The sequence below is a fragment of the Hyperolius riggenbachi genome, chromosome 12, assembly GCF_040937935.1.
Source record: "Hyperolius riggenbachi isolate aHypRig1 chromosome 12, aHypRig1.pri, whole genome shotgun sequence".
NCBI classification, from domain to species: domain Eukaryota; kingdom Metazoa; phylum Chordata; class Amphibia; order Anura; family Hyperoliidae; genus Hyperolius; species Hyperolius riggenbachi.
The window spans coordinates 91364376-91389491 of record NC_090657.1 but is presented as its reverse complement, the minus strand read 5'-3'; the positions used below and the strand labels follow the sequence as shown (position 1 = coordinate 91389491).

Below are 25116 nucleotides of genomic sequence, written 5' to 3'. Positions count from 1 at the left end.
TTTTTTCATCAGTCACGAGTTATCACATTTCACCACACCGACACCTCTCATGTAATAATTTTTTTCCCCCGATTCATTTTCAAGTATCACTGTCTACTGATGGACACCTGTGATCGAAGTCAGTACAGTATTGTTATATTTCTTATTATTATTCCCTTTCAAACTGCGAGTGCTTGAGGGTGAACAAAGTAAGGATGGAGGCTTAAGCTTTGTACACACTTGCAGCTATTGTCATTCACAGCACTCATTTTAGAAATCATTGCCTGATTGTTGAGTTGAGCTGCTTAGGTGCCTGATCTGTGCTGCGCAGCTCATGCTTTGGGTGCCGCCATAGACCATAATGTTCGGCTATGTCGGTGCAGGGGGAACTTTGCAAAAGTTTAAAAATCATCTCCTAGCAGAAAACTTATGAGTTAAAGTGAATTGCTTTTGGCCCAAGGAGTGCTTTTCTTCCGAATCCTTTCCAGATCACCTTTGTTTGTGTTGGTGGTACCCAACGTTTAAAGAGAACCCGAGATGTGTTTAAAGAATGTTATCTGCATACAGAGGCTGGATCTGCCTATACAGCCCAGCCTCTGTTGCTATCCCAAACCCCACTAAGGTCCCCCTGCACTCTGCAATCCCTCATAAATCACAGCCGTGCTGTGAGGCTGTGTTTACATCTGTAATGTCAGTCTCTGCTGCTCCCCCGCCTCCTGCATAGCTCCGGTCCCTGCCCCTGTCCCTTCCCTCCAATCAGCAGGGAGGGAAGGGATGCAGGCGGGGACTGGAGTTCTGCAGGAGGCGGGGAGAGCAGCAGACTGACACTATAGAGATAAACACAGCCAGCTCTGACAAGCTGTTTGTCAGCAGCGTGGCTGTGATTTATGAGGGATTGCAGAGTGCAGGGGGACCTTAGTGGGGTTTGGGATAGCAACAGAGGCTGGGCTGTATAGGCAGATCCAACCTCTGTATGCAGATAATATTCTTCAAAACCCACCTCGGGTTCTCTTTAAAGAAGCTGCATACTTGTATATGGGAGGACTTGAATCGCCAGAGTTTGTTAAGGGATTTTTTGTTCTTTATTGTTTTCCACATAGTGGGGAAGGGTTTTTCCCTAAAGCTTTTACACATGCTAAATGGTTCCCGGCTATGGCAGCTAGGCAGGACCACCTCTGCCAAGAATCTAGCATGTCCTGGGCAGTCCCAATGCATCAACAGGAAATTAAGCCTGCCAGATCATCACATCTAAGCAGAGGCTGAAGGTATTGTTCTGTCCTTACCCCTCCCACTCTGTTGTGTGCCGTTCTATGATCCTTCCACCCCCCTCCATGCACAACACCTTGTGATGCATCTGTGCAGCACTTAATCTTGAACTTTCATCCAATTTATCAAGACCTGATCCTTGCTGGTGCCAGTCCTTGTACGTGTGTATGAGGCTCTAGTCTTCACACCTGGGCATTAGCCCACCACTACTGACTGACGTTATCACTGATGATCTGTATCTATGAGACCTCCATTCCCTAAGAAGTATGCTAAAGGACGTCAAACAGACATGACCATTGATCTTCATTAGTACTCTTCTAATATTCCCAATTATTTGTCAGCTAAACAATGTATGCCACAAAAGGCATTGTTTTCTGCTAAGACTCGCACCGTTGAGTATGCTTAGTTAGCAGAAGTAGAGAATCAATGTGGTTGTGCTTCAGTTGTTCTGAGAACCCACTGGGACAAGCCTAAAGCAGCCTGCTAGCCTGTAATAAATCCAAAGCAGCAATTAAGATCTGATAGTAAAAATGTCTCGCACAGCTGACAGGGAGGCATTTGTGCTGTAAAAAACAAAATGGAAAACAATAAACCTCTCATTAAATATTACTGGTCTAGCAAGTTGAATTGCCGGGGACAGCGGTGCTTGAAGTTCTGTGGTCTGCTGAAACAAATCTAATGGTCTGTGGTCTGGTAATTTTACAGATCCTACCGAGACCACTTACACCTAACTTTTTAACTTAATTTTATAATATATAGTGTGTGTATAGCATTTAGCCTATATGATTATGTTCCTATACACAGTGGCAGTCATTTGGTTGTCTTATTTGGTATATGTAATTCCTCTGGGTTGAGCCAAGACGGAGGTTAGGGGGGGGGGGGGGGTTCAGCCTTGTGTGCAGTAATAAAGAGAGGTTACAGGGGCACATTTGCATCAGTGCAGCCAGGGCCAGGAACAATGCCCCTTGCTCAGGCCAACCATTGTCTCAGCACCTGCTGTCAGTATGCTGATCAATATGAGCGGGTAAGGCTGACAGGTGGCATCTGTGCCGGGCTGTTGCTATCCACTCTGTGAGACAAGTGGTGCCATCAGGAGATCTGTTGAGTGTGTGATAATGTAATCTTGGGTGACTGTTATCCAGAGTCTTCCCTCTATGTTAGGTTCTTCACTTCAGGTTTGCTTTAAAGGAAACCCCGAGGTGAGAGGTATATGGAGGCTGCCATATTTATTTCCCTTCAAGCCTGTTTTTTTTTTACTGATCCTTTGCCTCTAATACCTTCAGCCATAGACCCTGAACAAGCATGGAACAGATCAGGTGTTTCTGACTTTGTCAGATCTCACAAGATTAGCTGCATGCTTGTTTCTGGTATTATTGAGGCAGTAAGTTAACTGCACTCCTTGGCTCACATTCAAATACAAAGAAAACAAAATAATGGGAAATGGGAGAATCGCTGGATGAAACTGGGAATGTAGGAAATTAAAGAGGAACTCCAGTGAAAATAATGTAATAAAAAAAGTGCTTCATTTTTACAATAATTCTGTATAAATGATTTAGTCAGTGTTTGCCCATTGTAAAATCTTTTAAATCCCTGATTTACATTCTGACATTTATTACCTGGTGACATTTTTACTGCTGGCAGGTGATGTAGCTGCTGCTTGCTTTTTTGGCAGATGGAAACAGCTGTAAACAGCTATTTCCCACAATGCAGCAAGGTTCACAGACAGGAAACTGCCAGGAGTACCACGGTCCTCAGAGTTTCTTGTGGGAGGGGTTTCACCACAATATCAGTCATACAGCACCCCCTGATGGTCTGTTTGTGAAAAGGAATAGATTTCTCATGTAAAAGGCTGTATCAACTACTGATTGGGATAAAGTTCAATTCTTGGTCTGAGTTTCTCTTTAAATAATTCCAACAGGGACTGAACACTATAATGAGTTTTAATGTTTTTCTTTCACTTCAGATGTACTTTAAAAAAGCATTCCCCTACAGAAATCCAACCCTGGCTGAGCTTGCAGATAACAATTGCCTTTGCGAAGGTCAGTGGACAGTTTTTTAGGATCTGCATCTTATAAGGCCTAGTGGTTACTTGGGATGGGTTTGGCAGTACTTCAACTTGTCACAGTGAGTGGGATTAAAAAATGATAAATTATATATGCTGTAGGTAAGACTCAATAAGTTCTTCATTATATGAAAAGCAGAAAATAATGTTTAAAAACAATTCTATAGAAATAATAGAGTAAAAATGCAGTTTGGGTACTTACCTTGGGAGAGAGAAGCCTGTGGATCCTCCTGAGGCTTGCCCTAGTGCCCTCCTCCTCTCCGTTAGTGTGCTGAGACCCCTGTTTCGCCCGCACTGTGCAGGCTCAGACATCTCGCACCTGCGCACTACCATGGAGCCTGCCTTATACTTTTGCACAAGTGCGAACCGTATGCACCTCCACAGTATGGCAAGCTTTGCAGAATTTTAGGGGTCCCAGCGCTCAAACGGAGGGACAGAGAAACGGAGAATGGAGGTTTCAGAAGCTTCCCTCTCTGGAGGTATCTACATTTTTGGGTTTAAGATCTTCCAGGTTAGCTTTAAGTATCTTAACAAATATATTTATGTGTCAAGGGTAAAGCTCGTCAATAGTGATGGGTCGTTCGCGAACAAGCCGGCTCTAAGAGCCGGCTCTTTGCTGTGAACGACAAGAGCCGGTGCTCAGTTTAAAAAAAGCCGATGCCTGTGAGTCACTCACCAGTGCGCTCTGCTCTGTAATAAAGGGCGCTGAGGCATGCCGGGAAATGTAGTCCTCCTCCTGTAGCTTGTAGGGGTGTATGGGGCGGAGCAGAGCAGCAGCAGCAGGAGGGATTACCCCACTCAGAGAAGCAGCCTGGAGTTGTCATGGAGATGGGGCGGGGCTTTTCCTCCGTATCTGAGTGGCTTCTAATGATATTAAATGAAGAGCCGTTTGTGAGCCATACGAGCCGGCTCTTTAATGGGAGCCGAGCCAAAAGAGCCCGTTCTCTTAAAAGAGTCGGAATTCCCATCACTACTCGTCAATGAGATGCAGATAACTCCAGCTTGCAATGTAATGCAAATGGTATGCATCTTGGGATAAGCTCATCAAAATCAACAAGAAGTTCATTTGATTGATCCAATTTTAAGCTTCATAAAGTTTGCAATAACTTTACAAGCAAGAAAATAATTACTGTATTATTGACCATCTCTAGTCAAGGGGCAGTTGAGACAATGCTATTCACAAAAGGGGTACTTGGCAACAGGGCCGGGCCGAGGCATAGGCTGGAGAGGCTCCAGCCTCAGGGCATAGTGTAGGAAGGGGCGCAGAATTCATTCAGCTGTCATTCCTAATTGTGTTTGAAGCAGAAAGAAATAAGAAAAGGGGATACATGGCAGTGACTGCAAGCCATATAACTAGAGATTAAGGTGTTGGGGAGGTTGTGGGCCCTGTGGCGCCTCTTAGTCTAATAGCAATCAGTGTGTGACGGCTGGGGTGGCAGGGATGGAGGGGCGCACTTTGGTGTCTCAGGCTTGGGTGCTGAAGGACCTTGTCCCAGCTCTGCTTGGCAAATACCACTTTGCATAAAGGCGGTACACACTGTGATAATGGGGTTGATGCACTAACCGCTGGTAATACTGCCGTGTTCAGGCAGCACACGTTAATATTACCGTTACTACCGCCAGCCGTGTACCGCACATCGCACAATTTGAGTGACCTGCAAGGGTTATTACGGTAACATGTTACACAAGTAGCATAACGCGTGTTACCGTAGCAATGCTTGCGTTACCCATGTACCATTGGTTGCTCTAACTGCTCGCAGTAGTAATGGTAATATTGCTGCACTCCCTGCTGTTGATAAGTATGTGGGCGTAAAAAACATCTTATCATTTTGTAGCTTTTCTGCACTAGAGATACCCACAGAAAAGATCTTCCAAAGTGATTAGCAGCTGTAGGCAACCGTTCTATTTTCCTATTTGTTTCTCCTCTCATCATCCGCACACGCACACATTCACTCTTCTTACATATTAGCCTACACACACTTACCTCTGCAGCATGACTAAATCCACACAGGAAGCATCCTCCATTATTACTCTGCTGTTAGAAAAAAAACACCCTTCACGTCTTTTCTTAGTGTAAAAATAGACTTTTTTTTATTTCACTTGAGATATACAGCGTCAGGCTGTTTATATAAAAGCACATGCGGATGAATAAGAGGCACGTAATTAATGTTACATTCCAAGATGCTGCTTTCTCTGCTGACACCAGGCAGCATTAACTGTTTCCCTGCCCTCATCAGGCATTATTAGGGTTCACATTTCATCTGTAAACAATCCCAGGGTGTAAAAATACTTCAGAAAGCCCTGTGTGGTCTTTATTGCCAGTCTTAATTTTAACATTGTAGTCTGCCAACCTCGTATTGTTTTTAGAGGGAAATTACATTCCTGTTCACGTATAAACATAATTAGAGGGTTTTGTTCATTTTGAACGTGAAATAGGTTAAGATGGTCTCTGTACTCAACATGATCTTGTAAAAATAATAGAGAAAACCAAGAGCCCGCTATAGTATTTTTGTCCAATTTGGTTAAAAGAAAACAAGATAAGATACACTCACAAAGGTAGGTTGCTGACAAGCGACCACTTTCAATGCGTCAGTGGAACTTGACCCACCCCCTTGGGGTAGATTAAGATGTTGCTCTCTGGAGGCAGGAAGAACGGGGATAGACCCCTCCACCAAAGATGGACCAGTGATACTTGTATCAGAAACACAGAGGCATCAAAAGGATAAAACTATGTTCGAATTAAAAATATGGGGAAGAGGTACTCGCCTCCCCATGGAAGATTCAACAAGATAAACATTTCAAAAGTGTTCTTTAATAATGTACTCCAATAATTGCGACACGTTTCGTGAGACACAGCTCACTTCCTCAGGCAGTGGAACAGGAGAAGATGATCCCTTATCAAAGCGAGCATGGCACCTTATCAAAGCGAGACTCCACGCTCCTGTTCCATACCTGAGTGAGGTGAGTACCTCTTCCCCTATTTTCAATTTGAACATTGTTTTATCGTTTTGGCGCCTTTGTGTTTCTGACTCAACATGATCTTGTTCATGTCCATTGAGCATGATCACACAAGGATGGAGATTATTTTTTACTGATTTCATTCAAGCCTGGGGAAGGTAGGTAGCTTCTGCACCATTCACTGCAATGATTGTGGATGGACCCCTTCACCTGCCACCAGCTGGTCACTCAGAGGTATCTTCTGGTGGGTGTAATCACTTGTTGATCTCTAGAACTGAAATTCCTGTCTCCTTCCCATTGTGCATTAATTTCTCCTACAGGAATTCTCCTATAGGTGATGTCATATGGGATTAAACAGGAAGCCAAAGTGACTCATAATTTGCAACCAACCATTCAGAGACATACAGAGTTTGAAGTCCTTACTAGCCATACTCTGGTTGGTCACGATCATGTTTTCACATGCTACCTTTTCTGTTGTATCCTATGTGATTTTGCAGACAGGAAAAAATAATGTCGGAAAAATTGATAATTTCTTAAAGTTTTCTGCGTTCTTGCCAAACCTTTGATGCTCTGGCTCCTTTTGCTTCATCCTACATAATGATAATAATAAAATTCAACAAGTAGAAAGGGACCACTTTGTATTAATGAGTATGGCAAGTGTACAGACCTAGGCATATATGGGATCTCTTCACCAGAGTCCCTGAGATCCATTTGATGGTTTAACATTCTCTAATCTTGCAAGGACAACATTGTTTATTCCTTACAGATAAGTGCTTCACCTTCACGTATCCCAGTGGGTGTTTGAATGACAAAAAATGGGTTGTGTGTCTTGTTGATGACCTAAATGTTACTTTTTACCTAGCAACTGGTGCCTCTGTAAAGCTGTTAAATGAAGCCAGTGCATATAGCTCCTTGGTAGCTTTTAGCATGAGGCAGCTGACAGTTTCTCTTTATACAGGCTGGAGATATAGAAGAGCTGACTTGAAGCTAGGGGAGGTGACATACATACAGCTGAGGCAACCAATCATAAATATGATAGAAAAGCTATCAGAAAATGGACAAGTCCAAAAATAAAAACACCACCTGTTTGAGGGAGCAACAATGACATTCTGTAGCCATCTCATAACAGCCTCAGAGCACCATGTAGTGTGATCTCAGATTTCTTTAGTCACCCAGGAACCTCCAGACACGTTTCCTGCACTGTGAGCTGTAGTCAAAAACTTGGGTCCCTTCTGACAGGATGACCTCATCGCGGTGAAAGGCCTAGTATGAAATCCTTTGCATGCACATTATTTTGGAAGCAAACATCCTCCATTAGATGTTTAGCACCTGTCTCAGCTGTAATGAGCGCAGTTGTGTCTTTAAGAGGGCTTGAAGCTCTATGCAGATAGTGCCAGTCAGGTGCCTCTTGGTTTAGATGCGCTGCCATTCCTCTCTAAGCTAGAATTTCAGTTCATCTTAAATGTGCCACTCCCAGCTCAGTAACTTCCACAGAACAAGCAATAACTATATAAAAGCTGCAGTTTTGCCTGATACCAGCCATACTAAGACCTGGTTATTCAGACAGGCGATGCCACACGTATTCATTCAGTTCTCTGAACAGTTGTACAATTCTGCTTCTGTAACCAGTCTATATGACTGACCTAAAACAGCCATTGGCTTTCCTCATAGGAAATAGTTGTAGGTTTCTAAATATCCTACAAATGTGGAGGAAGTTAAAAGCTAGCCACTGATATTCCAGGACTGTTGTCCAATCTGACATTATTAAGCAATTCCCCTAGGTCTCTCAGAGGCCATAATGATCATTGTAAGCTACACCGATTAAAGACATTATGGTTGTCACTACATAACTTCACCCAAGTCTCTAACAGCTGTCTGTGGAACAGCATCCCTTGCAGCCTTTGGAATTAGTGAACCAATTATGGTACTGTTCTTTTTTTATACCCTGTGCAAAGAGTTGATCTTATAGGTTGAGATTCTGTCATGTGACTAAACAGCCTCAGTTTCTATTTACATTCATTGTGGTTTACCTCCTTCTGTGGGACTGACACCTGCAAATCCTCATTAATTTCTTTCAGCTCTAATTGCTACAAAAAACGCAGCTCCAAGAGCTCCAGAGACCGCAGACAGGCTTTCACCTGGTCTTTGCATTTAAAAAAATTTATATATGAATTATTGATATTTATGTGGTCCTGATAAATGAAGGTGATTTGTCTAGACTTCTTTAATGTCAGAGTTATGAATGCAACTATTGCTTGGATTATAATCTGTAGATCTTTCCAGGTACCATAACCGTAAAAAGACAATAGTTCATATATAAATAGTTGCTCTGCTGCATGCAAATTCTAGGAAATATTTTTTAACCTTTCCAACTTTTGAGTAGAAAAAATTGTATACAAATTTAAGAACTAAATGAGGTTTCGCTGGATGGACTTCAATAAAGTGGCTTGTGAAATGTAATCCTTTGAAACGTTTTTTTGTCCTTCAGATGCCATCAGCTGCAGAAACTTGAACCACTTTCTCCAGTCAACTGACCACAGATCAGCTCACCGATCTAAATTAGGCAGCAGGTAACTAGAGAAAGAGATTATTTGCATTACTGCTTCAAGGACAATAAGATGTACAATACGGTGACTGGGCTCTTGTAATTGCTTTTTTCTTACACAAGAGGCAGCGTAGAACACATTCCGACAGTCCATTTAAAACAGACCTGAACTCAGAACTTCCTCTCTGTTCTAAAAGATAAAAAACAGTATAACCACCTTTATAGAAAAAACATTTCAATAAATATGCAGTGTCTACTTCCTACTTTCATGGAAGCAGAAAAAAGGGTTAACATCCTGTGTTTACGTATTAGCTGTGTCTGCTGAAGACTGCCGAATTTCTGTGCTGAAAGATAAAATTACACTTGTGATTACTTGAAGATGAGGGAGAATTAGAGAGGCTCTTCTCTCTAAAACACACAGGGTGCATTTCTGTTTTCCTTGCGTCCTGTGCAAGAATTCAGGTTCACTTAAAACTTACTCATGATACCTGATGTTTTCAGTAGCAGAAACACTGTTTTCAGCATTCTTTCAAAGTAAAGGAAACAGCATAAACTGCACTAATTGATACAACTCAAACTAAAATTCTCTTTAAGCTCATAGTTTACAATGATAAATGTCATTTTTAAAAACTGGGTATTTCAAGTGTAATACCTCTCTTTGAAGCATTCTCATTTATCTCTTAACCTCTGTTTTATTCTGAGATAATTTCCCTTTAAAAATGCATTTTTTGTACCAAGACAGAGATGGGTACTTAAGAAAAAAAAAAAAGCTTTGGTCCCGAGGTCCAAGCAGACCGAAAATTTGAAAAATGACCCACAATTTCCACCAATCTCTGCCTTTAGTAACGATGTCAAGGTTCTTTGGGTTTAGCAGACATGGCAGTGTGGTTTAGTCTGGTGCCAACACAAATGATAAAATGATCTCACATCTCTCAGGCTGGTCACTGACACAAAGGGTTGGGCTGCAACTGATATGAAACAGGTAAGTATGTATGTTTACTCCAGGCTCCAGTTTAGCCAACACTATTTTACTGGTTACTGTGATAAGAATGAAGGAAATTCCACAGATAAATGCACATGGGCAGCAGACTCTACTGCAAACGTGATGCCCCTTCTGGAATGTCTGGACATGGCTATGCCATACTGCATGCCCCAGTATGGAGCAGGCTATATAATAGAGGAGAGAGGGCAAAGGGTGCAGCGCCCACCTGAATCTGTGCTGCAGCTTATATTGGATCTGATGCAGTAAATTCCGGTAAAGTTGCCCAGGGTGGGCAGCACACAGCATTTTTACCATTACTAGGCGCAGGGGGAGTACCGTCGGTTAACCCATTAGCGCTATAGTAACGCATGAGGTAACGCGCATTACCATAGCTGTGCACGGCATCTTTACCCACATTTCCTGCATCAGCCTCATTGGCTGCTGTGCTGCTGTGTGTACAATTTGAATCTATGTTTGAATATAGTATAGTATTTGCACAAAAGTGAGCCTGAAGCACATATCATGACAATGCACATAATCAGCGGATACCGAATAAGAAAGCTGCAGGACAGAACTGTTTTGCTTCACATATCTACCTATTAGATATTTTTGCAAATGACTAGGGTTGCTGAGAGTGCCAGAAGGAAACCCTTGATATGTGAATTGAAAGCATGAAATGACTATTCTGCAGTGATACAGCACTGAACCAATTTCTACAGGACTATGCACAGTACATTAAACAAGTCGAGTCCCTTAAACCCTGTAAACCAGTGGTGTCAAACTCAAATACAAACTGGGCCCAAATTGAACACCGGGACCTAGTCTTGGGGCCAACCTCAATATCCACTGCTTACTTTCCTCTCTTATAAAATAACCAAGGGTCTAATGGCCCCCCTCTAACTCATACAGTTCCCTGGTGTCTAGTAGTCCTCTCTCCCCTATACAGTTACCCGGTGTTTAGTGCTTTACCACTACCTCCCCCATATGGCTTCCCTGGTGATCTAGGCCTTCACCTCAAATGTAGCTTCCCTGTTGGTCTAGAGTGGGCCAAACATGATGCAAATTGAGGAAACCACTTGGGGGCCAAATTTAATGGCTCTGAGGGTCAGATTTGGCCCGTGGGCCGGAGTTTGACAGGTATGAAGTAAACACGTTAAATTATTGTCGTCTAAAGCAATCAAATCGGCAACCATTTTGGCTGTAAGTTTTGGAATGAGTGCTGCTCAGACAGGCAGCTCGGTTGAGCAGTCTGTTCCATGTAGGGGGGAAAGTGTAAGCATCTCTCCACCCCTCCTTACATAAACCCCTTCCTCAAACATAACCCTAACCTCCCCTCCTTACATAAACCCCTTCCTCAAACATAACCATAACCTCCCCTCCTTACATAAACCCCTTCATCAAACATAACCCTAACCTCCCCTCCTTACATAAACCCGCTCATCAAACATAACCCTAACCTCCCCTCCATACATAAACCCTTTCCTCAAACCTACCCCTAACCTCCCCTCCTTACATAAACCCCCTCATCAAACATAACCCTAACCTCCCCTCCTTACATAAACCCCTCCCTCAAACCTACCCCTAACCTCCCCTCCTTACATAAACCCCCTCATCAAACTTAACCCTATCCTCCCCTCCTTACATAAACCCCCTCATCAAACCTAATCCTCCCCTCCTATCCATTCCTCACCTTATTTCTTAAATTATATCCCCTAACCCTAACCTCTCCTCCTTACAAGAACCACTTCCTTTTACCTAACCTTTACTCCTTACATAAGCCCCTTCCTCAAACCTAACCATAACCACCCCTCCTTACAAAAGCACCTAACCGCCCCTCCTTACAAAAACTCCTTCTTCAAACCTAACCCTAAGAACTTCTCTACATAAATCCCATTCTCAGACCAAACCCTATTATTATTATTTAGTATTTATATAGCGCCGGCATCTTCAGCAGCACTGTACGGAGTATATTGTCTTGTCACTAACTGTGCCTCAGTCAGAGGAGCTCACAATCTAGTCCCTACCGTAGTTTTATGTCCATATACAGTATGTATTGTGTAGTGTATATATCGTAGTCTAGGGCCAATTTTGAGGGGGGAGACAATTAACTTATCTGTATGTTTTTAGGATGTGGGAGGAAACCCACGGAGACACGGGGAGAACATACAAACTCCTTGCAGATAGCGCCCTGGCTGGGATTCGAACCAGGGACCCAGCGATGCAAGGCGAGAGCGCTAACCACTACGCCACTGTAGTAAACCCTAATCTCCCCTCCTTACTAAAAAAAAAATCCTTCCTCCAACCTAACCCTAACTGCCCCTCCTTACATATACAGAGTTTGAACCCTAACTTAAATATTATCTCACCCTAACCCTATACCTCCTAAAATAACCCCTTATTCTAACCAATAACTTCCAAACATTACATCTGATGCTGCATAGGGGCTTTTTGACCCTTCTAACATTGAGCCTACAGCCACGATGAATGAGATATGGAAAGTCATGCAGACACATGGAGAATAGATAAACAGTTGAACCTGGGAAACTAGAGCCAGAAGGTGGGAGCACTATTGACTTCATCACCACGCCGCACAGTTCTTACTGGCGTGCCCTCAGTACTTGCTGAGCCTTAAAGCCTGTGATTGATTTTAGAACTTAGCAAGTGAAAAGGTACAAAGCACTTTTGCTTGCTAAGTGCAGAGAGGCATTATATAACATATGATCAAAAAAGATGAGGTATAAAAATCTGAAGCATTTAATGCCTCTGAGCCAATTACATCTAGTGCCGAATGAACCCTTTCCCCCTTCATTTGAGTGAAGCTTGGCTCAAAGGAAACGCACACAGATAGATCCTCTCTTTACATAATAACCCTCGACAACCTCATGATTAGAGGAACTGTGAGATGAAAAAAAAACACTGTTCACTCTGATCCATCTAACTGATAAATGTACAACCATACATATTATATGTTCTGAATGCTTTAGCTCAGTTCAAGCACTTTTTGGAGGGTTCAAATGGTGTGGAGAGGGGGGTTTGAAAAGCTTTTGGGAATTTTTATTGCTGTCTGTCTTTGTGCCTATTTGGGAGGATTTTCCTTTCTTCTTGTCCCTGAGACCTCCATAAAGCTTTGTGGCTTTGATAAGAAAACTGGTAGTCCCAGGGACAGGAAATAAAGACAAGACAAATAACATTTATATTACGCTTTTCTCCTGTTGGACTCAAAGCGCTTGAGCTGCAGCCACAAGGGTGCGCTCAGTAGGCAATAGCAGTGTTAGGGAGTCTTGCCCAAGGACTCCTTACTGAATAGGTAAGCCAAGATTTGGACCCAGGTATCTTGTGTCAGAGGCGCAAAAGCACAGCAATAAAAACTAGCTGGGAATTCTAAAGCCACATGCACACTTCATCTTTTCCTTCGCCAAAACCATAGTGCTGGTGTCCAAAACATCACTGGACTCCATAGTGGTGACCAGGCCGATCAGATTGCTGTCCCCCGATGCTTAATGTTCCCTATGGTGACTTCCTGCAGCATGGTGCCGCTCAGACATCACGCTTACGGTACCCTCCTTATAGAGCAGTACATGCTGCTCATCTAAGAGTCCAACATCATGTCTGTCTGTTCTGTAACTGCCACCTGCAATGGTCTCTAAAAAACATTTAAAGGATACCTGGCCTGAGACAAAGCTACCTAAGGTAAGCACAGATTTATGTTCATGCTGGATCCACGTACCTCTGTGCATTGCCTGTCCCTCTCCTTGTTTCTTGTTCTTCCTATAATCACTCCTTGAACATTTGACTTTTGGCTAAAGCCATATTTTCAGACAGGAAAATGCAGCAGGGTTTCTGCAATGTTCCTCCTATCACCTTCCCAATCCCTCCTCTTATGAGATTGAATGGGGTGGAGAAGAGGAGGGATTGGGAGGGCAATAGGGAAAATTGCAGCAAGTTTTCTGAAAATTTGACTTGTGCCAAAAGTCACATTTTCAAGAAGTGATTACGGGAATAAGTGGAGATATGGACAACAGATGTATGTGGCTCCAGCATGAACATACCTTTGTGCCTAGTTTCGGGAGCTTTACCTTGGGTCATGTGTGCTTTAAAGTGTACCTGAGATGTTATGAATGTGTGTATTTATACTTACCTGGGGCTTCCTTCAGCCCCATTAGGTGGGTGGGCTCCCTTGACGTCCTCTCCAGCTGCTACGTTCTTGTGTTATGGCTCCTCGTAATCTGGACAGTCGCGGGCTTCTGCGACTGGCCAGGGGTGCATAGAAAGCGGCTGTCCAGATTACCGGGGGCCATAGCACAAGAAAGGAAAGGCCTCAGAGGACAGTGGGGGATCCCACGCAGCTCATGGGGCTGGAGGTAGCCCCAGGTAAGTATAGATACACACATTAGTAACATCTCAGGTTTCCTTTAAGGCAAAAGTGTATTATATTTGTTGCTCTCTCTATTCTGTTCAAGACTTCTCCCCACTTCCTGTCTGGACGTGGTACACAAGACACCAGTTAAAACCCTAAAGAGGGCTTTTAGATATATGATTCTTTTAGAAGACTTAGAAATCTTGGTATATCTGTGATTGTGGAACACAAATAACTTTAAGCAAAAAGGATACGGGGACCTCAAGTCAGGATGTCCTGAGAGATGTGAGTTACGGTTCTTAATTCATGCAATTCATTAAGTGGCCATATAGCATACAGTAATTTTTTTACTTTATAGGCAAACATGCAGCAAGGCAGTGCATTCATCCAACCCAAGCAGATACTGTGCTCTCCAGAACCAAACAGCATAGCAACACTCCTTGTGTACCATTCTGTTTAGAAATTCTCTTATGCCATCATTTTGGGATTAACATTATCTGCTAGCCTTTACTGAAGAATAAAGCAATTCCTGGATCCTGCTCTGTATGTATGCACTTGGCTGGAGCCCAATTATTATCAGATAGCCACACAAATCCTCTTATGACCTACATAAATTAACAGGAGTAGTTTATCTCTAATACATTTGAAGGTGAAAAGCAAGCTATTCATCCACTCGTCCCTGAATTGTTCTCATTTATTTGTGATTGCTTTCCATTTTTACTAATCGGAAATTGGTCATGTAGCAAGGTTAAAGTGAGACTAAAGCACAAAACAAAAAAACTTATGAAATAATGAATTATTTGTGTAGTACAGCTAAGAAATAGAGCATTAATAGCAAATAAATGATTCCAATACAGGAAATTTAAAAAACGTCAGTTGTTATCTATGCAAAAGAGCTTCTCTTAACTCTCTCACCAAAGCTGGAGGGGGAGCGGGGATTGGGGGACCCAGGTGAGAGAGGGGGGCTGACCCCCTCCCCCCACCGCTGTGCCCGCTACCCCCCATCCTGGCTGCTACCCCCTCAGGCTACCTGGGGGACACCTATTGGGGTGATGTGAAGGGGAGGAGCAGGCAGTGGCAATGCAGATCCACCTCCGTTCTGTGTGCAAGAATAGCCTGTGTAGTGTAGAGGGAGATCAGTTTTTGCTCTGCCCTTCACTACCCCTCTGTGTATCCGGTAACGATCAGGGTCCATGAAAACCCTGCAAATCCGGACCCTGCGTTCAGTTTTTCAGCCCGGAACACCTGCGGATCCGTTTTTGAGCAGGGTTAAGATAGCCGCTATTTTTAACATTGTTATCCGTGGCTCCGGTTTTGATCCGGGCCCCAAAACAGAGACACGGATATATTTCTAAAACAATTGTGGACCGGCCTTTATATATCAAAGAAGCAGTGAAAACATCTTCAGATAAGGTTTTACAGCAGGAAAGTTCAAAGGGTCATTAGCTCTGCTCTGTTTCATAGTTTAACTGGTTCGCATTCCACGGTTTTTACCCCTTGGGTTTCTGACATTTTTGTCACTTTAGCTGTGTCGTTATGATACAGCAGTAACTTTTAATTACTTATGCCATCTTAGTGATATATCTTTTTTTTCAGTACAATCTTGGCTTTCTTTGGGAAATATTTTTCTCCCAAATCTATTTTATTTTATAGTCCTTTTATGGGGACAAATTAGGTGTAAATGCAGAAAATACCAATTTTTTAAAATTTTTTAACCATTCCTCTTTTTCACATGACCTGTCCCACAGTTATAAAACACATAAAAATGAATTATTTGGCCCTTCCCGGTTAAAACAATACCCCATATGCCAGATTTTATTACTAGCTGAGCATGTGGCGGACTGTTATCGCCAGCCTGCGTGTCTGTGGTGATCGGATGCTTTCGCTAGGGCGACAGTTTGGGGGCCATACTGCTGTACCGATGCATCGCTAGGCAACAGCAGAGCATTGGTGCATCCGATCTCTACAGGTGGCAGTCATGAAAAGTTTGTAAACAGATATAGGTATTGCAGGGGTTAATAATGGGTTAATAGGCTAGGCTGGGGTTAAAAACTAACTAGAGATTGAAAAAAAACAAACATTTTTTATTTTATTGGGACCATGTCACATTTTTAATTTTTTTTTTAACTTTTAAAACTTTTACCCCTAATTTTATTGAATGATTGTTGCTTTTGGCTAGCAATCATTCACAGGACCGTGCACGAGCGCACACAGTCACGTGCAAGCATTTTAATGCAGGATGTAGATTCTATGTCCTAAAACCTACAGCAGCACTAATTCGGATGCTGAATCTATGTCCTGGAACAAGCAGCAGTAAGATATGATAATCTTTTCTTTGCTACTAATGTTCTAGTAATTATCCGTACTACACATACAATTCATTATATCGTACATTTTTTTTCCGCTTCAGTGTCACTTTAAGTAAATTAAGAAGTCAAGCAAGTTAAAGGATAACCACTTGTGACTTCTCATTCTGAGCCTCTGTCATATATTGCCTCATTTACAGTATAGCTGGTTCCTCTCTGTTGGAAATGTAGCATGTCGGATGCCAGAGGCAAGTGCACATCTCTGCAATAGACTGTGCTGGACTACAAATAATGTGTCATGCAGCCAGTGTATCATCTATCAGTTGTAATGAAAGGTGTCCTGACTGGCTGCCTGTCACCATATTCTCAGCACAGGGTACCAAAAGACAGATATGACCTGGAGTTTGTATCTACAAAAATGCAAATTCAGCCTTAAAGTGAACCTCAAGTGACATGTGACATGATGAGATAGACATGTGTATGTACAGTGGCACGCATACAAATGCTGTGTTCCTTTTGTTCTTTTTTATCCGCCTGAAAGCATTAACATTCATCTATGGAACTGAGAGTTTTTCTCCAGTCGGGACCCAGTTGGACTATAGTTAATCCTCAGTGGTAAGGAGTTACAACCCAAAACACTTTCCTGGCAGAGAACCGGGCTTTTGAGAGCAGGGGATAAATAAAAAAATGACAATAGTTCATATAGTTTAGCTCTCTGGGACAGAAGCACTGTATCATTGAGCAAAGACAAAACAACAAATCTACTGTGGAATATCTTAAAAAAGGGTAATTTTTAGGAGTCGCCGCCTCAGCCACCTGGCCGTTGTCCACCCAAATGTTAATGTGTCTACCCCCGATGCTCATGCACTCAAATCTCACCTTCTCTAGCTGCTATTACTGTCCAGCTGCTCCTGGTCTCGTTTGCTGCTTTTCTGCTGTCACGCCACATTCTGTACAAGACAACCACAAGGTGGTGCTCATAGGAGAGCAGCGGACAAGACCGGGAGCAGCCAGACAGTTCCTGCAGCTTGAGCAGGTGAGGTTTGAATGCATGGGCATTGGTGGGGGAGCACATTAACATTTGGGAGGACAGCGGCCAGGTGGCGTCAGCGGCGTCACAAGGCCGATTCCGGAGAAATTTTGTTCTGAAATTGATCGGGAATCGGCCTGTGGTGTATGGCCAGCCAACAGATCTCTCTCTGATCAGGTTTGATCAGAGAGAGATCTGCCTCTTGATCGATCTGCCCATCATCGTTAGATGTATGGGCACCTTAATACTATGATCCAGATACTTGTAGGTCTATGAATGTTACAGAGAAAGGAAAATTTTCCCGTAAGATTTCAACCTACGAAGAGTCCTAATTTCACTAGCGGCAAATAGCTAATTGAGTTAATTTAATATCAGACAAGTGAGGCTTGTTAAGCAGCATTCTAATATAAAAAACCCATAAGAACCAAATATAATGAAGTGGCATTCCTAACAGGCTGCTTAGTCAAGCCTCATTTGCATAATATTCACTTGAGGGGAGATGGGAATGATTTTATTAGCACTATCATTTGTATTGCTGATGCTCTTCTACCATTAACAGAGAACTACATTATTATATTAAAATGACTTTCTGCTTTGTGTCTGTTCAGTTTAGTCTTAGCTACGAAGTGTAAAGCTATGTGCACAGTCCAGGCATTTGTATTCTGAAATGAGCTTTTGTGATCAGTTTAGGTGACAGTTCTTCACACTTGTTGTGCGGCTATAGCATTTAGTTAAGGGGTTTCCTCGGGGTGCTGGAGAGGTCAGAGCCCGTGTCTGGGCATTCCTGTACAGGCAGAAGACTGTCACCCAAAACAATCACAAAATATTGCGTCTGGCAACTTGTGATGGTCATGTCTTGGAGAACTCATGGAGAAGCATGTGCCTTATCACCCCAGCAGCTCTGGCTATTGTCACTTTAGGGGCCCATACGCTGGTCGATGTCAGCCATCGTTCGACGGCCGATTCGACCGCTCTGATCGAATTGGCTAGAAATTGATGCAGCAGGAAGCATGATCGATCGGCCAAACAATTTCCAGCCAATTTCGATCAATTTGCTCGATCAGTCAGGATGGAAAATCTAGGTCGATCGACTGCTGGCAGCAGATCGATGGCCCATAGAGTTGCATTGTATCGAATGGTGTAATAATGCATTTTGATCAATTTTCAATCAATTTTGTTGTGAAATCTATTGGAAATATGTTCCTAGTGTGTGGCACCCATCATATAGATTTCTGTCAGATTCGACCTTGAATCTAATGGTCGAATCTGCTGCACATCTATGGCCACCTTAAGGGGGCTTTACTGAGCTCCAGTGGGTCCATGAAGTTGAATGACAATACAACTGGCCATTTGGATACCATGTATCCTCTGGCTAACCTATTCATTGGAGCTGATGCCAGTCTGTGATAAAGCCAGGGGCATGGATAGTGTGGGCAACGATGACCTGGGTGGATGAGGTGTGGTATAGATAAGACTTGGCATGGACAGGAGTTGAGTGTCCTTTTAGCTACAAAGTCCAGCCAAATTCGGGACGCACTGTGACTAAAAAAAGCCACCACTACTGAGACGGTAAGAAACAGTCCTGTGTGCAGTGGTGTCGAGTGATGCACATCAATCAGCAACACTTCTGGCAGCAATGGTGTGTAATGCAATCACCAAGCCAGACTTCAGTACACCAGATTAAGGTTCCCTCCTCATCCCTTTAAAGTGAACCCGAGGTAAAAATAAACTAATGAGATAAACAATTATATTTATCCTCCTACTCCTAAAAATTACTTTTTTTAACCCAGGGTTTTCTTTTATATTTAAACATTCACAAAGTAGATTGAATGTTTACTGTCTCTAATCAGTGGCAGTCTATTAAGTATCCCAGACTGATAAAAGGGCCAATAGTTCATGTATTTTATCTCTCCCTGTCCTCAGAAGTTGTATTCTGCCAGGAAAACTTTTATGGTTGGAATTTGCTTATCAGTGATGTTTGCTATATTTCCAACAAGGTACCAACAAGACAGAAGCTGTCACTTCCATGCCTAGAAATTAACTCTTTCAGGCAGCAAAATAAGTAAAACAACCTGGTTATTAATACGTTTTGTACTGTACGTACACCTGTTTATCTCATCATGTCACTTTGGGTACACTTCAAAGCTAGACACATATGAGCTACATATATTTCTGTGATTAATTAGACTCAGTCAACACCTTAGGTGGGCTTCAGCTGCCACAAAACCCAGGTGTCGGCTATTAAAGGGAAACGCCACACTGAACACCAAAAAATATTGCTCTTGTGTTGCTGAACTCCTCATTGGTTTGGTTATTCTTCATGATAGAGTGGGCATTGGGGAATGTGATTCCATCATTTGGCATTTAAAGGGCTTGGATGAAGGCTTGTTGCCACTGGAGTCGCCCAATCAGGGTGGACTCATGCAAAGGACACATAGGCCACCGTCATGACCTGGGGTAAGTATTACAGATGGGTAGGGAGTAGGGCTGAACAAGGACCAGGAAGGCTGCCTGTTACCATGGACAATTGAATTAGAATAGAAGGGCTGGAAAGAAGTGGCAGTTACACATTGAGTAGGTGGCGATACTTGGAATGGGGGCTGCTGTTTCACATGGGGACTGATGTATGCAGAACAGGGACTGCCTATAGAAGGCAGAGACAGCACAAGAAATTTGGCCTACTGCAGGAAAAATAGTATAATTCAGTCCTACCCACAACAAATACTGTACAAGACACAATGGGCCTGATGCAATTGTCAGACTCGCCAGTGTTAAACACTGGTGAGTCCGAAAATCAGGCTACTATAAAGTCGCCTGATTCAATTGCATTTAGCCCTAGGCAGGGTGCTAAAAGAACTCGCTTGGGCGATATTATCGCCCAGCAAGTTCCTTACACCCTATCCTATTACACTTTGCATGCCTCCAGGAAGCGATGCTTCCCGGCAGACATGAGCGTTAGCTTAGACCTGCAAAAAGCAGGTCTAAACATGCTAACGCACGACATCGCCGCTGCATCTGGGGGCCTGTGAACCAATGGGGAGCCCGGTGGCTGATTCAAAGATGCTTTGCCGGGACTCTGTTCTTAGTGAGTGTAATTACAGTAACTCGTACACTGTAATTACACAGCGGGGACTTGCGGCGAGATGCGGCGGCCGACGGGTGTAAAGCGGCGGTAAGGTATTTAAGCAATTTGTAACTTTGCAACTTTGTGGGGGGTTGCGGAGACGAGCGGCGGCCGGCAGGGAGCTCTGGGGGTCTCCTTATTAAAGGAGACCTCCAGATGCAGCGGCGGAAGATGGCGGCGGATGTGCGGCGGGTTGTGCGCATGTGTGGGGAGCGAGGCCGTGGTGCTGATGGACAGCACCACAGGGTAAGCCTCGCTCCCCATCGCCCGGTAATAGGGAGCATCGCTCAGGCTTTCGCCTGAGTAATGCTCCCTAACGATCGGCCATCGCACGAGTGAAACTGGCAATAGGATTTGCCGGTAATCCTCATGCGATGGCGAGGTGATAAGTAGCTCGCATCTGCAAGCTACTTATCACCTGGAATAGCATCAGGCCCAATGGCCCTTATGCAATTAACTTTCTCCTGAGTTTTCTTCTAGGAAATAATTTTTCAACTTCTTTTTAAAATAACTTTTCAGCACTTTACAATTAAAAATGTACCAAAAAGTAGGTTAAAGGACCTCTGTCGCAAAAATCTTAACATTTACAATACATGTAAACATATACAAATAAGAAGTATGTTTCTTCCAGAGTAAAATGAGCCATAAATTACTTTTCTCCTATGTTGCTGTCACTTACAGTAAGTAGTAGAAGTCTGACATTACCAACAGATTTTGGCCTAGCCCATCTTCTCATGGGGGGTTCTCTGGGTTTTCTTTATTTTTAAAAGCACTTTGTGAATGGCAGTTGCTCCGTCCAACTGCCAAATAAGTGTGCAGCGAGCAGGTAGGCTGTCCAGCATCTTTGTATAAATCATTTATAAGGAATGTCTTTATAAAGAATAAAGGCTATGCTGAGAATCCCCCATGAAGAGATGGACTAACCCAAAACCTGTCGGTAATGTCAGATTTCTACTACCTACTGTAAGTGTCAGCAGCATAGGAAAAAGTCATTTATGACTCATTTTACTCTGGAAGAAATGTACTTCTTATTTGTATGTGTTTAAAATTTTAAGATTTTCTTTGAAAAGTCCTGTCAAAATTATTCTGTGTATTTTCTTGCTTGCTGGTGGCTTAAAAAGAATTATATTGACACGGTGTGAAAATTTCTTCTAAGAAAAAACTAAACTAATATTTTCACACCTTATGAATAAAATACCTTTTATACCTCCAGCAAGCAAGAAAATGCACAAAATGTGGCAGTAATTTTTCTACTACTTTTGGTACTTTTTTGATTGCGAAATGCTGAAAAGTTATTTTAAATCGAAGATGATAAATTATCACCTAGGAGAAAACTTAGGAGAAAATGGGAATTGCATATGGACCAATGTAATCTAACCACCTACCGCGCAAGACTGGAATAATGATTTAGATTTGAGTTGTCATCGCCCTCCTGAATATTGCATTGGCTGTCTCTGCTACCTGGTGGTTTTCTTCATCATCTCTTAGCAATTCCACCATGGAAACAGTTGTCAAGAGTTGACTCACACTTGTTTCAAAATACAATTTAGCTGTATCTGAGATAATGGTTAGGAAAAAAACTGTTAAATAATTCTAGATGTGAATTCTTGATCTGAGGACCTTCTACAGTAAAAAAATAAATAAAAAACAATGTCAAAACAGAAAAAAAAAGACCGGTTTCTACAGCTATAGACTTCTGCTTTTAGTGATGTAAGTACAATGGAGTGCTGAAAAATATTCATAACCGATGCGGTTGTCTGGAAGCACAGTATCTGAAGGTCATTTGAACGGATCATAGATACCTGCATAAAATATACTACTCCAACAGCCTTCCACACTTGTTACGATAAAGGCCTCTCATTTCTACTAGAGCATGTAAACCTTCCATCAAGCATTATCCGTACTTCAGTTAACTTGCTAAGTATAAGGATAAACATGCATCTAGCTAATATAAGTATATTCTATTACTAGAGTTTGGCTTTTTGTGCTTACTTAAAAAATAGTTTAGGAAATGTCTCCTCAGTTTTCCCATGGGTGCCATGAAGCAGCATGTTTAAAATCAGGCAGGTCTCAATATTTTTTGTGAATGAGTGGTTTACTTAAGTTTGTGCTTTGGGTTCCCTGTTCGATGCTGACTGAGGTGAATTATTCTGGGCAGTAGTAAAAGACTGAACAGAACTCATAGAGGTCATAGTATGAACAGGTCGTCCCATGGCTGGTGGTCCAGAGACTGGTGAGCCATAGCTAGGAGTCTTAGGGCTTGTAGTAGCCTCTTCAGTCTGTTGTAGTATCCTTACCCTCTCCATTTCCCCATGTGCTAATGGTGTCCCTGGAGAACACATGGTATTGGAGGGAATGTAGCAGCAGTCCCTTACTGGATGAAAGGACTCAGAGTCTGTAGGACGTGAGCAAGCATCTGGTGAAATCCTTGTGTAATGGACTTGGTTGTAAGGATTATCTGAAGCCAAAGATCCATGTCCAAGGTTCCTGGCCAATGAGGGGTCTTGTATCAAATGCAGAGGGTGTGGCATTGAATAGCCGGGCCTCGGCTGCTGTTCATTACAGCTCATGTGGCCTGAAGGAGGGGTGGAGACAACTTGCACTGTGTATGGACAGGCTAAAGGAGGGTTGTACTGCTGGGCAGCTAGCAGGGCTTGTAACAAGCGCATCATATGCTGCAGCTCCTTGCTGAGTTGGGAGACTTCCTGATTGAGGCTGTTTATCTGTAACATAGGAAAAGAGAAATGTAGAATGCTACCCATAAAGTGACTTAATACAGATCAAATAATTATGAGGTTAATTCAAGTAATCTTATAAACAACTGAAAATATGTGGTACATATGGCAGAGTTGTTTACTTTGTGATATGTTCTGTGAAGGACTATGGAATATCCTGAGACCAATTACCCAAAGGTTTCTCCTCAGCTTATCCCAGGAATGGCACTTGCTCTTTTAATCCCACATTGTTAAGTTTAGAGGCACATGTTTGCTTTAAATTTAAAAGTGATGCTGCCATCTTTACTGCTGGCAAGGTGAATCACTGTGAGATGTTTTTTTTCCCTCTCACGGGGAGGGCAGGATTACATACCAATATACAGCAAAGTATAGTTAACGATATTCTTATTATCTATGGTATATGTTCTATTATTATAAGTCGTTACAGATCATCTTTAAAGTGTACCAGAGATCAAGGTAATACAAAATCGATACTTACCCGGGGCTTCCTCCGGCTCCATAAACACATGTGAGTCCTATGCCATCCTACGCACTTGCTCAGTCATGTCTAGTCTGGGTCTTCTGCACATGCGCGGACCTACTGTGCATGCACAATAGACCTGGACTGACGTCAATGAGCAAGTTATCGGGCTGATCACTACTAAACAGCAGACCACGGGAAGACAGTGTGGGACTCGCACATGTTTATGGGGCGGGAGGAAGCCCTGGGTAAGTATCGATTTTTGCTGTAATTTGATCTCTGGTTCCCTCTAAATGTTCAATTAAGGAGACAGATCTATATGTATAGATATACACCTGTACACTCACAGATACAAAACTTTGTATTCATCATCACTACTGCTAAATTTGGGCCACGTGGTTCGATATGTGAACTCACGCATTCAACACCATTGCAGTACTGAACTGCAGGATGGGGTGTGTTTCATTTAACCCTGATACTTCCTCCTTCAAATTGGAAGGAGAACGTATTGGAGTTAAATGAAATGCACCCCTTCCTTCTGTTTTCATTTTAATTTGAGTTTTAGTGGAGAAAATGTTGTTTATGCTTGTACCCACAAACAGTGTCTAGGCATGCTCAGGGCCAGATATATCTCCAGTCACTCTCATAACATGTCCCAGAGGCACCAATGCCAAGGAGTTTGCTAGTTCCCACCATCCCCTACACTATATCCAGAATACTGAGAGCTATAGCCATCCAGCTGGTTGAGGTTGCCACTTTTGTAGCATGGTGACGGGCTGGTGAGATCACTTGCAAAAGGTGTGACTTAGGGTTTGGCATGTCATGAGGAGCAGAGTTACAGATGTAGGAGATTTTGTGCCCCAGCTCCTAACACTTAAATCCACCTCTGGGTATGCTGCTTGGTTCCCTGCCAAGCAACTAATTCCTTATAGTGGAGGAGGTAGGATGAGTTGCCTCACTGTAACGTGCAGTGTGAATTACAACATGGAATGGTCAAGTATTATACAACTTTTTGGACTACAAAAAGTGAAGCTACCAATGCTGCAGGACAATGACATCTGTTGGATGAGGACATGCCTGGTTTTCGCTTGAAACAATGACAAATTATAATTTTAAGTTCCAAAATCTATTTGTATGTAACTTTAGTCTAATATTCTGCCCCATCCTATACAGTATACAATAATTTATTTTATTGCTCTTTCTAATATCTGATTAGGAGTGTTCCTTACAGTGTAAAAGTCACTCAGTTCCGTGGCAAATAATGTAAGACATGAAACCACAAGTTAGATCATCGTACTGGTGTCACTGTCTG

The 25116-nt window shown here is 42.7% G+C and overlaps 1 protein-coding gene and 1 long non-coding RNA gene across 9 annotated transcripts in view; one reads left to right on the top strand and one right to left on the bottom strand.

The window, feature by feature from the left end:
- The window catches only part of LOC137541048 (uncharacterized), a 617426-nt gene that overhangs the window by 74440 nt on the left and 517870 nt on the right, over positions 1–25116 (top strand). For 7 of the 8 annotated variants that reach the window (XR_011025074.1, XR_011025071.1, XR_011025075.1 and 4 more), the window contains one exon: positions 8754–8835. This is a non-coding gene — a long non-coding RNA (uncharacterized lncRNA). Of the gene's footprint in view, positions 1–3208; positions 3285–8753; positions 8836–25116 lie in introns of all 8 variants that reach the window. The other variant, XR_011025072.1, reaches the window with a different exon arrangement.
- The window catches only part of KCNH4 (potassium voltage-gated channel subfamily H member 4), a 323258-nt gene continuing 320850 nt past the window's right edge, over positions 22709–25116 (bottom strand). Inside the window, exon 16 of the mRNA XM_068262186.1 lies at positions 22709–23332. Coding sequence (XP_068118287.1) covers positions 22709–23332 — 624 coding nt within the window. The remainder of the gene's footprint in view (positions 23333–25116) is intronic.